The following is a 15213-nucleotide window of genomic DNA, read 5'->3' as shown; positions in this document are numbered from 1 at the left end:
AGTTTGCTTTGGCCTGACAAGCTCGCAACTTTTTTGTAGGTTTGGGCATAAGATTTGACGTTTAGGTCTAGCCCGTCCCAAAATTTTATCATGCCTAGGATTAGTTATGCCTTGAAATCTCGAATCATCTATACTAATATACTAAAGTAATCACCGGAGAGACACTTGGCATGATTTTATGAAAAATTCTCCTTATAAAATGATTTTTTTTTTAAAAAAAAAAATTATATTAAATTTTTTTTAAGGATAGACATTATTAAATTTAATTTTTTTTTTAAAAAAAAAGTGTTACATTAGTCATTTAATTTCAATTAATTATATTTCAATTGACTATTATTATATCATACTTTATAAATTTGTGCAATTACACGGGGACAAAACTAGTTCTAATAAAATTGGTCGATATTTTATTTTATTGTTTCATCGGAATATTCCTCGTAGAAATTAAATTAAAAATTTACAGGTTATAATTTTGGATTAGGAGTATGAATATTTGGACATTATCTCTTACGAATAATACTTTGCTCCATTGGACTAAGATTTTTATTTTTCAATCATGGCAACTTGCAAATTAAAGTAGCCTTATGAAAAGACGAATAGCATAACATAAACGTGGCTTCATAACAATGGCTCGTAAACCTCGCATAAAATCAATTCTTACATGACACGTTAACGGATAATATCTGCATTATCCATTTTTTAATCCGTCAATTTCAATGAAAAATGGTGGGAAATTAAATTACAGCGTCGAAAAAACCAATATTAAATAAATTCGACGCTTTTTTTTTTTCTTTCTTCCCTAACATTAGGAGTTGTCTATAAATCCGCAGCCTTTAATTCATTTTCTCTCTCCAAATTTTCGGACATTTTTTTTACCCATTTGCCTTTATTCGCAGATTATTCTTCCCTGTAAGTTCTAAGTATTCATCTGATTCTTTGTTTCTAAATTGCTTGAATTAGCATAATTTAAGTTGCTTCAAATTTTATTATTACATAATTTATATGTATGAATCATTTCTTATATTATCATAAAATCTGAATTTAGTTGGTTATTATCTTGCTATTTCAAATAATTGTTTCTTATTTGGGAAGATGAAACCCAGTTGTAGGATCCTGTCAAAATGTAGAAATCTAAGGAGTTTTGCTCAACAACCCCAAATTTGCCCACATTTGCCAAGTGGGGATTTGTTGAAATTCAAGGTTTTTGATTATAATCGCAAAATTCATAGCTACCCATATCAATTATTTGGGTTTCGAAGTGAATTTCATCATACCCAGAAAAATTTATGCTCAAATCAGCCAAGTTTTGGGCAATCTAAGATTTGTTTTAGGGTTGGATTAGGTAGAAATAGGTTTTTGGCTGGATGTGATTCCTCTGATGTGAGAGATTATTCGACATCGGTTGAACCCGGGGTGAATGATAAGAATTTTGAGAGTGTTTATCTGAAGGGAGGGGTGAATGTTAAGCCCTTTGTGGTTGATAAAACAACTGAGGATGAAGAAATTTTGAGGGGGGAACAAGGGGATGTTATTGAAAAAACTGTTGAGGGTGAGAGTAGTGAGGATTTGAGGGTTGAAAGTCGAAAGACAGAGGAGTCGGAGATAGAGAAAGAGGCTTGGAGGTTGCTGCGGAATTCCATTGTCACTTATTGCAACAGCCCAGTTGGGACGGTGGCTGCAAATGATCCAAATGACAAGACGCCGCTTAATTATGATCAGGTGTTTCTTCGTGATTTTGTCCCCTCAGCACTTGCTTTCTTGATGAAGGGAGAAGGGGAGATTGTCAAGAATTTCCTCCTCTATACTTTGCAGCTGCAGGTGATTCTGATTCTGTATTATTTTTAAAATATTCAAAGTGCTCTATACTTAATCTGTATCTTTTAATATTGTTTCTACTTGCATATTTATCGTAATGGTTGTTGAAGACTTTGAACATGTTGATTTTGGGAACAATGAAACAATTTATTTGTACTTTTTTTTTTGAACCACAATTTATTTGTACTTTAGAGCCTAGAAATGATGGGGATAGCAGTGGAAGATTGTGAATATAGGGGCTTGGGTGGGGGCAGGGGTACTCTCAGGGTGGCAGCTTATGATAGATACTGTATTAATTTTATTGTTCACAGTCATGATTCTGAAGCTTTGTCCTTTCAATCAGATTTTGAATGATAAATTTCATCATGTCATTGTCCTTATTGAATCCTACAGAAAATGTGTGATGTGAAAAAAGTAATGTTTGATTGTACAAAATTTATGCTTTCCTCATGCACAGTATGATCATTGTTGATCAATTATGAAAGGGATAAATAACCTGGTGTTTATTTGGCTTTCCCTACCTACCATGAAATAAATTTGTTATTAAATGCAATACTTGTTCTGATGGTTATACCTACTGACTGTGCTCAGAGTTGGGAGAAAACTGTTGACTGCTACAGCCCAGGACAAGGGTTGATGCCTGCAAGCTTCAAAGTTAGGACTGTACCACTTGATGATAGTAGTGGGAAATTTGAAGAGGTTTTAGATCCTGATTTTGGTGAATCTGCTATTGGTCGTGTTGCACCAGTTGATTCTGGTAAGAACTTATACGTAGTATCATTTTTTAATGCAAAGTGCAAAGACTGAGAATTATTACACTCATGGTCAATCTTATGTTCTTACCTAAGCTAGCACATCAAATCTCCTGTTAAACTTGATCATATCAGGTCTTGTAAGGCTTTAAACTTGTGAGATGATAGTTGTCTTTGGATTTGACTTTATTTGTTTTTTGTAATGTTGCTAGGATTATGGTGGATCATCTTACTAAGGGCTTATGGAAAGCTCACTGGTGATTTTGCACTGCAAGAGAGGGTGGATGTACAGACGGGAATCAGATTGATCTTAAATTTGTGCTTAAGCGACGGGTTTGATATGTTTCCTACCCTTCTGGTCACTGATGGATCTTGCATGATAGATCGACGAATGGGTATACATGGGCATCCCCTTGAGATTCAAGTAAGTTCATATTTCTCTGGTTGCATTGAAGTTTTTCTGTTGTCATATTCCAAATTTGGCTGACATGCTCATAGCTTGTTGCCACATTTGGGTATTCTTCTGGAATTTGTTATGATAAGCTACGCAGATTTTTTAAAAGCTTTTTGAAGTTCAATTTTGAGGAGGATCTCTTTGTACAGAATTAGCCGTTAATATTTTAATTATTAGTATCTGGAATTTCTTTGACATAGAACCTTGATAGTCACATTTGATTAAGTGATGTGACATTATTTAGGTGATGGACATTATTTAGGTGATGGAGGGAGTGTTAATGACCTTAACGTAGAAGGCTGAAGGGATAGAACTGTTCCTTATCCTAACCCAATATTTAGCATAGTCAAAGGTAATATAGTAGGAGAACTAAGATCTAAGGCCCAGTCATAAGTACTCTTGCAACTATGAAAGCCGGTCTAACCTTAAACTGGCTGGAGGTCTGGACTCTGGAGGTGCAGGAACTCCATTACTTGACTTTCTTCTAGCCTAACACTTTGTTTGGATTGAAGGAAATGGAGGGAAAGGAAGGGAAGGGAAATGAAGGGATGAACTATCTTTCATTTGGATAAGAAATGAGGAAGGAGGGGAATTGGAGGGAAGAGAAATGGAGGGATTAAATTGTGAGAAATTGATCTCTCCAACAATGGAGAGATTTGGAAGGAAAATTTATCTTTCTTCCCTCCCCTCCCTTTCTCTTCCCTCACCTTCACCTCCCTCCCCTTCTTTTCTTTCCCATTTCTTTATCCAAACACACCGTAAATGTTTTCTCATTCTTAACATTTTGCATTTTTAACTATGAATAGTAGGTTTCTTTTTAATTTTTACCAGCATCATCATTGTTGATGTTTTGGATATAATGAAATCATTTCTAATTTGTAATCCATGATTTTGTTTTAATAGGCATTATTTTACTCAGCCTTGCGCTGTTCCCGTGAGATGCTAGTTGAAGATGAAGGATCTAAAAATCTCATCAGGGCTGTCAATAATAGACTGAGTGCTCTCTCTTTTCATATCCGAGAATACTATTGGGTAGACATGAAAAAGATCAATGAAATTTACCGATATAAAACAGAAGAATATTCTATGGATGCTATTAACAAGTTCAACATCTACCCTGAACAAATCCCTCATTGGTTGATGGATTGGATTCCAAGTGAAGGTGGATATATGCTTGGTAACCTTCAGCCAGCTCACATGGATTTTCGATTCTTCACACTTGGAAATCTTTGGAGTATTGTTTCTTCCATGGGTACTCCAAAACAGAATCAAGCAATTTTGAATCTGATTGAAGCCAAGTGGGATGACTTTATTGGACAGATGCCTCTAAAGATATGTTATCCTGCTGTGGAGAATGAGGAATGGCGTATAATTACAGGCAGTGACCCAAAGAATACGTGAGTTTCTTTGAACTATCTCTCTGATTTTGAGCGTCTCATAATCTTTGATTATCTGGTGACATGAATTGATCTCTTGTTCTCACAGCCCTTGGTCATATCACAATGGTGGAACTTGGCCTACGCTTCTATGGCAGGTAAGCTTGAACACATCTTTGGATTTTTATTAAAGCAAAATATTTAACCATGGATAATGCATCCTTTTGGCCATGTGAATATGGTAGATAAGTGTATTTGTTATCTGCTTTCCCTGCAGAAGATTAGGGTTTCTGCTACTACAGTCCTTGCATTGACTCATTAAGGTCAATTCGGTTAGGGATATAAACAGCTGGAAAATACTCATGTCTGTCCTTTAATTTTTTTACCCTGTATCTGTTCATGTTATCTTATCCCAGAACATTTTGTTGTCGGTGTTGGTAATATCAATTATGTTACTTAACTTGACTATGGACTCGTGAAGGTGGTTGTTGTGTAATATTTTATAGCCATTGTGTCTTAGTGCAATCACAGTCACATGTTTGTAGTTGAATTGTTAAACATTGTGGTACTTTCATGTTACTGGATCAATTGTGGGCTGCTATGATCGATTGCTGCCATGGAGAGGAATACTCACAATTGTTGAAATGAGTGTTTTGTTCAACCTGTGTTTCCTTATATTGTCCTGTGAGTGCATTGACAGTATATTTGATGTTGGATAGGCTGTCGTTGGTAAATATTCGAAGTATCAGTCTTTGATTGTGATGGATTTCCATTGAAAGAGACTTGGTCTGTACTCTGATTGCTCACTAAATTTTTTAATACATGAATGCCTCCCTCAGTGCATCACTTAATATCTTGTACTAATATCTCCCGCACCTTAGATATGTGGAATTTCTTCTCCCCACCGAGCTTGCTATATCTTACTGTTTGAGATATTATTAGGAACTTTCTTATTACGAAGTTGGGATGTTAACATCTGTCTGTAAATGTGGAACCATATGTATGGCTTTTCGACTGAACCATCTTACCTTTTGCTATCTTATTTCAGTTTACATTGGCATGTATCAAAATGGGCCGGACAGATTTGGCAGAGAAGGCAGTTGAAATGGCAGAAAAGCAGCTTCCTGCTGATCGATGGCCTGAATATTACGATACTCGTTTTGGAAAGTTTGTTGGGAAGCAAGCACGGCTTTACCAAACCTGGACAATTGCTGGGTTCCTCACTTCCAAAATGATGCTGCAGAATCCACATATGGCATCCTTGCTCTATTGGGATGAAGATTATGAGCTTCTGGAGATTTGTGTTTGTGGGTTAACCAAAAGTGGCCGCAAAAAGTGCTCTCGTTGGGCTGCAAAGTCTCATATTATCTAGAATTTTTGGAGGCAGATATACCGTTGAAAAAAAGACATTGTATAGTACATACTACGTATTTCTTAGCTAGAGAAATGGGGGTTGTTTTTTTTGTCCCTCACAGAAATTTGTCAATCAGTAGCTTCCTTAAGTCATTATTTAGCTGATGGAAAAGTTTGCTCGATTGCTAGAGTACTGAGGAAGCTCTGGCCATATTTTTGTATATACTGTGACAGATGATTACTGACCCAGTTTGGGTGATCTTACAGAGAAAAATAGGACGAAATTTATACAAACATTTCTGATTTCTTGCTCCTCAGTTTAAGTTATTTTATTTTTTAAGTTATTTGTTTAAAAGCTACTTTTGTTTGTAAAATTTGACAGTATCAGTAAATTGTAAGTTTAGATATTGTTTGTATGAAGAAGTAGTTTATAGTATAATTTTCTTTATTCTTGCCTTTCTTTTGGTTTAAAGGCTTAAAGCAGTGTTGTAACTTGAAATTCTTTCCAACTCATACCTGCAAGGTTGATGGAATATTTTGACAAAAACTGCAGAAAAGACAAGTTAACGAGTACTCATCTTTTAAGTCCCTTAAACATGGAAAATATTGGCATTGTTTGGTAAGAGACTAAGGCCCCGTTCTTTTGAGCTTCTGGGCAGAGCACAGCAGAGCAGAGCAGATTTCAGCAGAGCAGAGCAGAGCAGAGCAGATTGAAGCAGAGCAGAGCAGAGCAGATTTCAGCAGAGCAGAGCAGATTGAAGCAGAGCAGAGCAGAGCAGATTTCATTATTATTATTATTATTATTATTATTATTATTATTATTATTTTTATTATCATTATCATTATTATTATTATTATTACTAATATTGTTATTATTACTATTATTATTATTATTATTATTATTATTATTATTATTATTATTATTACAATTATTATTACTACTACTAATACTATAATAATAATTGTAATGCTTTATTATTGTTATTAAATATTAAATATTATTATTATTATTATTATTATTATTATTATTATTATTATTATTACTTCTACTACTACTACTACTATTATTACTATTATTATAATCATTAAATTTTATAATTAAAAATTAATTATTATTAATAATATTAATATTATTAAATATTAATTATATTATTATTAATATTATTATTATTAAATATTAATTATATTATTATAAAATATTAATTATTATTATTATTAAATATTAATTATATTATTATTATTAAATATTAATTATATACTTCCTCCGTTTTCTTTTACTTGCAACACACCTTTTAAGCACGCAGTTTTAGGAGATGATTAGTGAGGGTAAACGAGCGATTTTATCAATATAATTTTTACACGAAAATTAGAATAGAGTTAAGTATCATTTTTAAAAATTATAATGAAAAATTTGTCCATTTACATTACATAAACCAGAGCTCAAAACACGTGCCACAAGGCTGTGTTGCAAGTAAAAGAAAACGGAGAAAGTATTATTATTAATAAATATTAATTATTATTAATAAATATTATTTATTTATTTATTATTATTAAATATTAATTATTATTATCATTAAGTATTAATTATTTATTATTATTTTTATTAAATATACATTATTATTATAATAATTCAATATTAAGTATTAATTTTAAGCAGAGCAGAGCAGAGCAGGGCAGAGCAGAGCAGGGCAGAGCAGAGCAGATTGAAGCAGAGCAGAGCAAATTTCAGCAGAGCAAAGCAGAGCAGATTTCAGCAGAGCAAAGCAGAGCAGAGCAGCTCTAAAGAACGGGGCCTAAGAGGTTATAATTGTGGATTTGTGTGTATAAGTATTATTTGTATATAATTTTGCAAAGACTACCTATGGTCTTTACTATATTAATGGAACTCTACCTATAAACATTTGTTTTTATCACAAATTTTCATTACCACAATACCACATCTAAATAGTAATGGATGATAATGAAAATTTGTGAAGAAAATGAGGTATCTATGGAAGAATTAGCATTACCATGGACATTGACATGAAACATTCTTTACAAAGTTACTCCGTAATACTTATGAAATCATTACCATTACCACCATTTATTTCTAACAATCAAACGCATCATTATGTGGTGTTTTGTATGAGGGATAAAGACAAGAAGGATAACGGGATAAGATAAGGATAAAAAATTATTAAATGATATAAGTATATAAATACATACTCAGATTTGAGTAAAAAAAAATACAGTATTTAGTATTTACGCAGTAGCACTAATCTAAATCTTTCTTAGTTTCTTACATGAAATATACTTTAACGTTTGGACAGGTAACTTCAAATTTCAGACGCCTACACGGCTACACCTTGGCGCAAATTCTTTGCAAAATAGACTTGAAAATTAGAATCAAAACTAATTGTATTGTTTTCTGGGTTTTAAAATTAGATGTTGCACAAAAAAGATGAACACTATCAAACTATCAACCCCTTACATTCGTCCAATCCCATCAATGGTTCTCAATGCCCTACAATGGACCCAAACTAACCCATCATTCTCACCCAAAAACCCATCTTTTTTAGCTACTAATCTCATCAAATCATACTTTGAAAAGGGTTTAATCAAGGATGCACGCAAACTGTTCGACGAAATGCCTGAAAGAGATGTTGTTGCTTGGACAACCATGATAGCTGGTTATACATCCTGTAACTATGACTCATTAGCTTGGACTGTGTTCAATGAGATGTTGAAGGAAGGGGTTAAGCCGAACGCCTTTACCGTCTCTAGTGTGTTAAAGTGTTGTAAAGGGATGAAGTGTTATTCTTGTGGGACTTTAGTTCATGGACTTGCTATTAAGCATGGTTTGGTGGGTTCTATTTATGTTGATAATTCTTTGATGGATGTTTATGCTACATGTTGTAATACTATGTATGAAGCTTGCATGGTTTTTCGGGATGTCTATCCGAAAAATGGTGTTTCATGGACAACTTTGATTGCAGGATACACTCATCGAGGTGATGGATATGGTGGATTAAGAGCTTTTCAGCAGATGCTATCTGTAAGTATCTAAAAGCTCATATTATGGGGTGATATCTTTTTTGTTTTCAATTTGCTGCTCCCATAGTGCAATGCTTGTGTTTCGGATTGGTTAGTTAATTTGGCCGAGCCAAGAGTTCAATCAACTTTGTTAGTATCTAAGAGTCTATTTGAGGAAACGGAAGTGTAACTGCCCACTAACATAACATGAATGATAATCGTTAGTAGGATACTGGAACCTTTTGAACATGTGAACCTTTTAGTTAACTCAATCCTGCAATCATAACTGTAATTTGAATGTGGCAGACTTTCCGGGGAAGAGTCAATCAATCAAAGCCTTAATCCCAAAAGTGGGGTCGGCTAACATGAACCAAATTTGATTATTCCGTGTAGTCATCAACATAAATCTTTCTCCTCCATCCCTTACGATCCAAAACTTCATCCTCACGTAAATCCATGCACTTCATATCCTTCCTCACTCCTTCCAACCAAGTCATCTTTGGTCTCCCTCTTCCTCGTTTAATCCCTCCATGGTCCCACTCTTCCACTCTTCGCACCGGTGCACCCTCGGGTCTCCGTCTTACATGTCCAAACCAACGCAGACGATTTTCCCTTAATTTATCTACAATGCCCGCCACACCTACTTTCTTGCGAATAACCTCATTTCTGATTCTATCTCTTAAAGTGTTTCCACACATCCACCTTAACATGCGCATTTCCGTAACCTCCATCTTTTTAATATGCTCTTTCTTAGAAGCCCAACATTCTGTACCATAGAGCAACACTGGTCTTATGGCAGTCCTGTAGAATTTTCCCTTCAACTTTAAGGGAATGCTGCGGTCGCATAGCACTCCCGTGGCCGCTCTCCATTTAAGCCACCCTGACTTAATCCTGTGGGTCACGTCTTGATCAATGTCACCATTCTTCTGGATGATCGACCCTAGGTACTTAAAACATTCACTCATGGTCAAATCCTTTCCATCCAAACTCACCACTTCATTGCTTGTCCCCCTCTGAGTGCCAAAACGACATACCAAATATTCAGTCTTACTCCGACTTAGCTTAAACCCTCTAGATTCCAACCTTTGCCTCCATTGCTCCAACTTGACATTAACCCCATCCTTAGTCTCATCCACCAAAACGATATCATCTGCGAACAGCATACACCATGGAACCTCATCTTGAATTGGTCTAGTTAATTCGTCTAGAACCGTTGCAAAAAGAAAAGGGCTTAATGCAGACCCTTGATGCAATCCGATTGTAATAGGGAAATCTTTTGTCAACCCTCCGCATGTCCTCACATTTGTTGACACATCCCGATACATATCCTTAACTAGGTCTACATACCTTCGTGGGATACCTTTCTTCAACATTGCCCACCAAAGTATCTCTCTTGGCACCTTGTCATATGCCTTCTCTAAATCAATAAAGACCATATGAAGATCTTTCTTCTTTACCCTATAAAACTCCATCATTTGTCTTATCAAATGGATTGCCTCCATAGTAGATCTCCCAGGCATAAAACCAAATTGGTTATCTGAAATGCTTGTGCATGCCCTCAACCTTTGTTCAATCACCCTTTCCCACAACTTCATAGTATGGCTCATAAGCTTAATTCCTCGATAGTTAGAACAATCTTGAGCGTCTCCTTTGTTTTTATAAACCGGGACCAAGGTGCTCTTCCTCCAATCTTGTGGGATCCTTGTAGCCGTCCATATCTTGTTGAAAAGGTTTGTTAACCAATCAATACCAATCTTACCCAAACACCTCCACACCTCTATCGGTACCCCATCAGGGCCAACCGCCTTCTTAGGTTTCATCTTCCTCAGTGCAATCTCCACCTCTACTCTCCTAATCCTTCGCACATACTCCATGTTGATTTCTTCATCACTCATAGAGGTATCTCCTATCACAACTCCATTACTTCCATTAAATAATTCATCGAAGTACCCCTTCCACCTGTCCTTGATGCCCTCCTCTTGCACTAGGACCATTTGGTTCTTATCTTTGACACACTTCACCATGCCAATATCCTTCCTTGCCTCTTGTCTTCTCTTTGCCATCTTATAAATGATCCTTTCTCCCTCCTTGGAATCAAGCTTTTCATAAACCTCCTGATATGCCTTTTCTTTTGCTTGGCGAACAGCTGCCTTTGCCTTACTCTTAGCCTCCTTATACGCTGCAAAGGTTTCATCACTCCTACATTTTCCTTAGGCTTGATAGCATTCCCTTTTTTGCTTAATTACTGCTTTCACCTCTTCATTCCACCACGAAGTATCTCTCTGTACCGAAGTTCTTCCCCTTACTTCCCCTAAGACCTCTTTGGCCACTCTTAGGAAACAGTTCTTCATTCGTAACCAGGTCATGTCCGGATCCACCTCTCCATCCCAATCCGCTTCTTCAATTACCTTTTCTGTAAAAACCTTAGCTTTTGCATCCCTTAGGGTCCACCATCTTATCCTTGGTTCTTCTTGTCTAACTTTTTTCTTCGCCTTCTCTTTCAGACGAATAGTCATTACCAATAGCCGGTGTTGGGTGACCACACTCTCCCCTGGGATAACCTTACAGTTTATGCAACTTTGTCTATCTATGCTCCTTGTGAGCAGGAAGTCTATTTGAGTTGCATTTGCTCCATTCCGAAAAGTTATCAAGTGTGAATCCCTCTTCTTAAACCAAGTATTAGCCAAAATTAAATCATATGATTGGGCAAAATCCATAATAGCTTCACCACCGGCGTCCCTCTGCCCATACCCAAAGCCTCCATGGACACTCTCATAGCCATCTCGGCTCGCCCCAACGTGCCCATTTAGATCCCCTCCAATATATAACTTCTCTGAGTGGTGGACACCCTGCACCACCTCGTCTAGGTCCTCCCAAAATTGTCGTTTCTCTTCTGCATCTAAACCCACTTGGGGAGCATAAGCACTGATAACATTCACAATCTCCTTGCCACATAGCAACTTCAGCCTTATCAACCTATCGTTCTTCCGATAGACCTCGATCACCTCTTTTGCCAACCTCTCATCGAGAACCACACCAACTCCGTTCCTAGCTCCACCATTCCTTGTTCTGTGGCTCGTTTCTTGCCCAACATACCATACCTTATACCCCAAAACCAAGCCTCGAGCTCCTTCTCCTGTCCATCTTGTCTCTTGGAGGCACATGATGTTCACGCGTCGTCTTTTCATTACTTCTACCAATTCTGCTGATTTTCCCGTAAGAGACCCCACATTCCAAGAACCAATCCGCAAACTAAATTCTTTTCTCCCACGCTCCCTCCTGATCCCAACTCCAAGTCCTTGATTATTTGACACCACAATTGGGCAATATGGCGCGTCGCTTCTGGGCGACGACCTAGCAACCCTTACATACTTATCACTGCACCCGGGTCTGGGAAGTGCAGCGCGTCGCTCAGTAGGGAACGCCCCAATGGCACGCCCTTGCTCATTTGACACCACACTCGGGCAATGTGGCGCGTCGCTTCTGGGCGACGACCTAGCAACCCTTGCATACTTATCACTACACCCGGGTCTAGGAAGTGCAGCGCGTCGCTGAGTAGGGAACGCCCCCACGAAAATATCTGTTTGGCTCATGTCATGGGATGTGACGAAGTTTTCCGGGGAAGAGTGGTATTGTGAATTAATGGCTTCCTAAAATGCCACATAATTTATTTCCTAAATGGGTTGTGCTACTTCCTAATGCTGTTTTAGTTTTAACAGGAGGGAGCTGAGCAAAGCGCCTTTAGTTTCTCAATTGCTGTTAAAGCTTGTGCTTTAACTGGAGCAAGTTCCCACGGTGCGCAATTACATGCTACACTTGTTAAATATGGACTTAATTCTAGTCTCCCTGTCATGAATTCCATTATAGACATGTATTGTTGGTGTCAGTGTCTATCTGAAGCTAGTCAATGCTTCAGTGAGATGTCTCAAAAGGATTTAATCACTTGGAACACTTTGATTGCTGGCTACAAAAGATCAAATTCCACCAAGTGTCTCTCTGTATTTACGTCAATGGAGTCACAAGGTTTTGCTCCCAATTGCTTCACATTCACTAGTGTAGTAGCAGCTTGTGCTGATTTATCACTTTTGAATTGTGGGCAGCAAATTCATGCGAATATTCTTCGAAGAGGCCTTGATAGGAACATGGCACTTGCGAATTCCCTCATAGACATGTATGCAAAATGTGGAAGCATTAGTGACTCTAGGAATATATTTGAATTCCAGTCCTTAAAAGATTTGGTCTCTTGGACTTCTATGATGATTGCTTACGGAGTGCATGGTTATGGAGAGGAAGCTGTCAAGTTGTTCAATGAAATGATCAGATCGGACATACGGCCTGACAGAGTCGCGTTCATGGCAGTATTAAGTGCTTGCAGCCATGCTGGCCTTGTAATTGAAGGTCTTAGGTGTTTTAACTCTATGCTGACAGAGTATAATATGGTTCCAGATCAGGATATATACGGATGTGTGGTGGATTTACTGGGGCGTGCTGGGAAAGTTGAAGCAGCTTATGAACTGATTAAAAATATGCCAGTAGATCCTGACGACTCAGTTTGGGGGGCACTCCTTGGATCTTGTAAGGCACATAAGCTTCCAAATTTGGGCAAGTTGGCCGCCCAATTCATGTTAGAGGCAAGGCCGGACATGGCTAGGACTTTCCTGATGTTATCAAATTTGTATGCATCAGAAGGGGAATGGAGAGATTTTGCGAAAATGAGGAAATTAATGAAAGGATTAGGAGGCAGGAAAGAGCCTGGTTGCAGTTGGATTGAGTTAAATAGTGATGTCTACAGCTTTGCGGTTGGGGATAAGTTAGGACCTCAAACTGAGATGGTTTATGAGGTTTTGAGCATGATGATTCTGCATATGGAAGCAGTTGGCTATGTTCCTGATCTAAACTATTCTTTACATGACCTAGAAGTTGGGACATAGTGAAGAGCATATTTCTATCACATTTTCAGTAACTGAGTCTTTTAGAGAAAGGTTTATAGGATACTTGACTTGATAAAGCTTGGTCGGATCCAATAAGAGAATGCTCAACATTCATTAAGCTTCGTTCTTAGCAACTTTCCTTGCTGGCATCAATTATATATCCTTTCTGTTGGTTGGCTTCACCGGTATATGGTGGATGCTCTGGCAATCTCATTTCTGGCTGCCAAATCATAACTTCATAAGTCAGCAGTTAAGATGTCAGCTGGTGCATCAGTTAATACAAACAGGAAGCTTATACTTGTATATGCATTGCATCTTTATTGTGGGAGAAAAGATTGGTAATCTCATAGAAAATAATCTTGGAATGACTGACGGAATAGAGAATTATAGAAATTTTGAACGAGGAAGTATAAAACCCAAGTCACAAGTCAGTTGCGAGGACTTATCAACTGAAAGTGAAGATTTTTGTTTCTAAGCAAATATTTTAGACCTGAAACAAAGAAATACAGAAAAGTATACTAGGTTACATTCTTTATTCTTGTGTAACATTGTGTGCCTGATTGAGGTTTCTGTTATTCAACTACTTGTATTTGCTAATGCAAATCAGTTTGATTTAATCCTCAAATTCACTCACTTTTTAATCTTGCTAGTCCCAAGATGTGACCAAATATTTGCCTAAAAACTCAAGCACAGCCATTGCCTTCAATAAAGCTCCATTTTGGAGTATTTTCTGCTCCATATTATCCCTTTTTGTGCCAGATCTCAAGTACATCGTTCCAATCACCTTTCAAGGCAATGAGCTTCCTTCCAATCCGCTATCCTATAATGTTGTGACCGTATTTTTGACAAGCACCAAGCAGTGCACCTGAAGTGGTGACTTCAGTTTTCGTAGGCATATGAGTTGCTCTGTTTTGTAGAGAACTTGCCTATCCAAGGAGGTCTACCATGCATCCATAGTTTTTTACATTTGGTTCTATATTGTGCTCATTGAAATGGTGATGATCGTTATCTACTATACACTCATAGTACCCCAGTAAAAGTGAACTCATTTGAAATCAATACATATAAATTAATCTCTGAGAAGATCTCAGGTGCCCTCTCAACAATCCCTTTCAATGCAAAACCAAGAAACACTCCATAGCCCATTGTTGGTAGAAACCGGTATATAATGAACAATTACATTAAAACAAAACTATATCATGTTGACAATGAATATTTACAAAATAATTGTAAAACGAACAAGGTCTTGTCCGGGAAAGCATCAAAGGTATTTGTACGATAGATTGCAGGTTCAAATCCCCTCTCACTCCAATTAAAATAAATAAAAAAATTTAAATAAATCCCAAAAGGCTAGAAGAGAAAGATAAAGTAAAAAAATTAACTAAGGGACAAGGAAGAGAAGTATCAATGGAGAAAAGATGAAATTAACAAGAATAAAATTGTATTCTACCCAATCCTCCACTCTTGCATTATTATATTCTTTTTTCCTGGTTTGAATATGAAATAAATCATTTTCAGGT

General features: G+C 37.0%; 2 protein-coding genes across 2 annotated transcripts; both read left to right on the top strand.

Annotated features, from left to right (window-relative positions):
* Positions 1–766: 766 nt before the first annotated feature.
* On the top strand, positions 767–6067 carry LOC145574326 (alkaline/neutral invertase A, mitochondrial-like). Its single transcript, XM_081632084.1, has 6 exons — positions 767–1818; positions 2407–2572; positions 2780–2991; positions 3925–4418; positions 4507–4555; positions 5446–6067. The coding sequence occupies exons 1-6, from the start codon at positions 1093–1095 to the stop codon at positions 5767–5769; spliced, it is 1971 nt and encodes a 656-aa protein (XP_081488210.1). The 5' UTR covers positions 767–1092; the 3' UTR covers positions 5770–6067.
* A 2123-nt stretch (positions 6068–8190) lies between these two features.
* LOC145576041 (putative pentatricopeptide repeat-containing protein At1g56570) lies at positions 8191–13693 on the top strand. Its single transcript, XM_081633828.1, has 2 exons — positions 8191–8784; positions 12482–13693. Exons 1-2 carry the CDS (start codon positions 8191–8193, stop codon positions 13691–13693), a joined length of 1806 nt encoding a protein of 601 aa, XP_081489954.1.
* Positions 13694–15213: the final 1520 nt, after the last annotated feature.

This window comes from Chenopodium album, chromosome 13, assembly GCF_948465745.1.
Source record: "Chenopodium album chromosome 13, dcCheAlbu1.1, whole genome shotgun sequence".
NCBI lineage: Eukaryota > Viridiplantae > Streptophyta > Magnoliopsida > Caryophyllales > Amaranthaceae > Chenopodium > Chenopodium album.
Note: the sequence above shows the minus strand (reverse complement) of the source record. Positions and strands in the feature narration are given on the sequence as shown.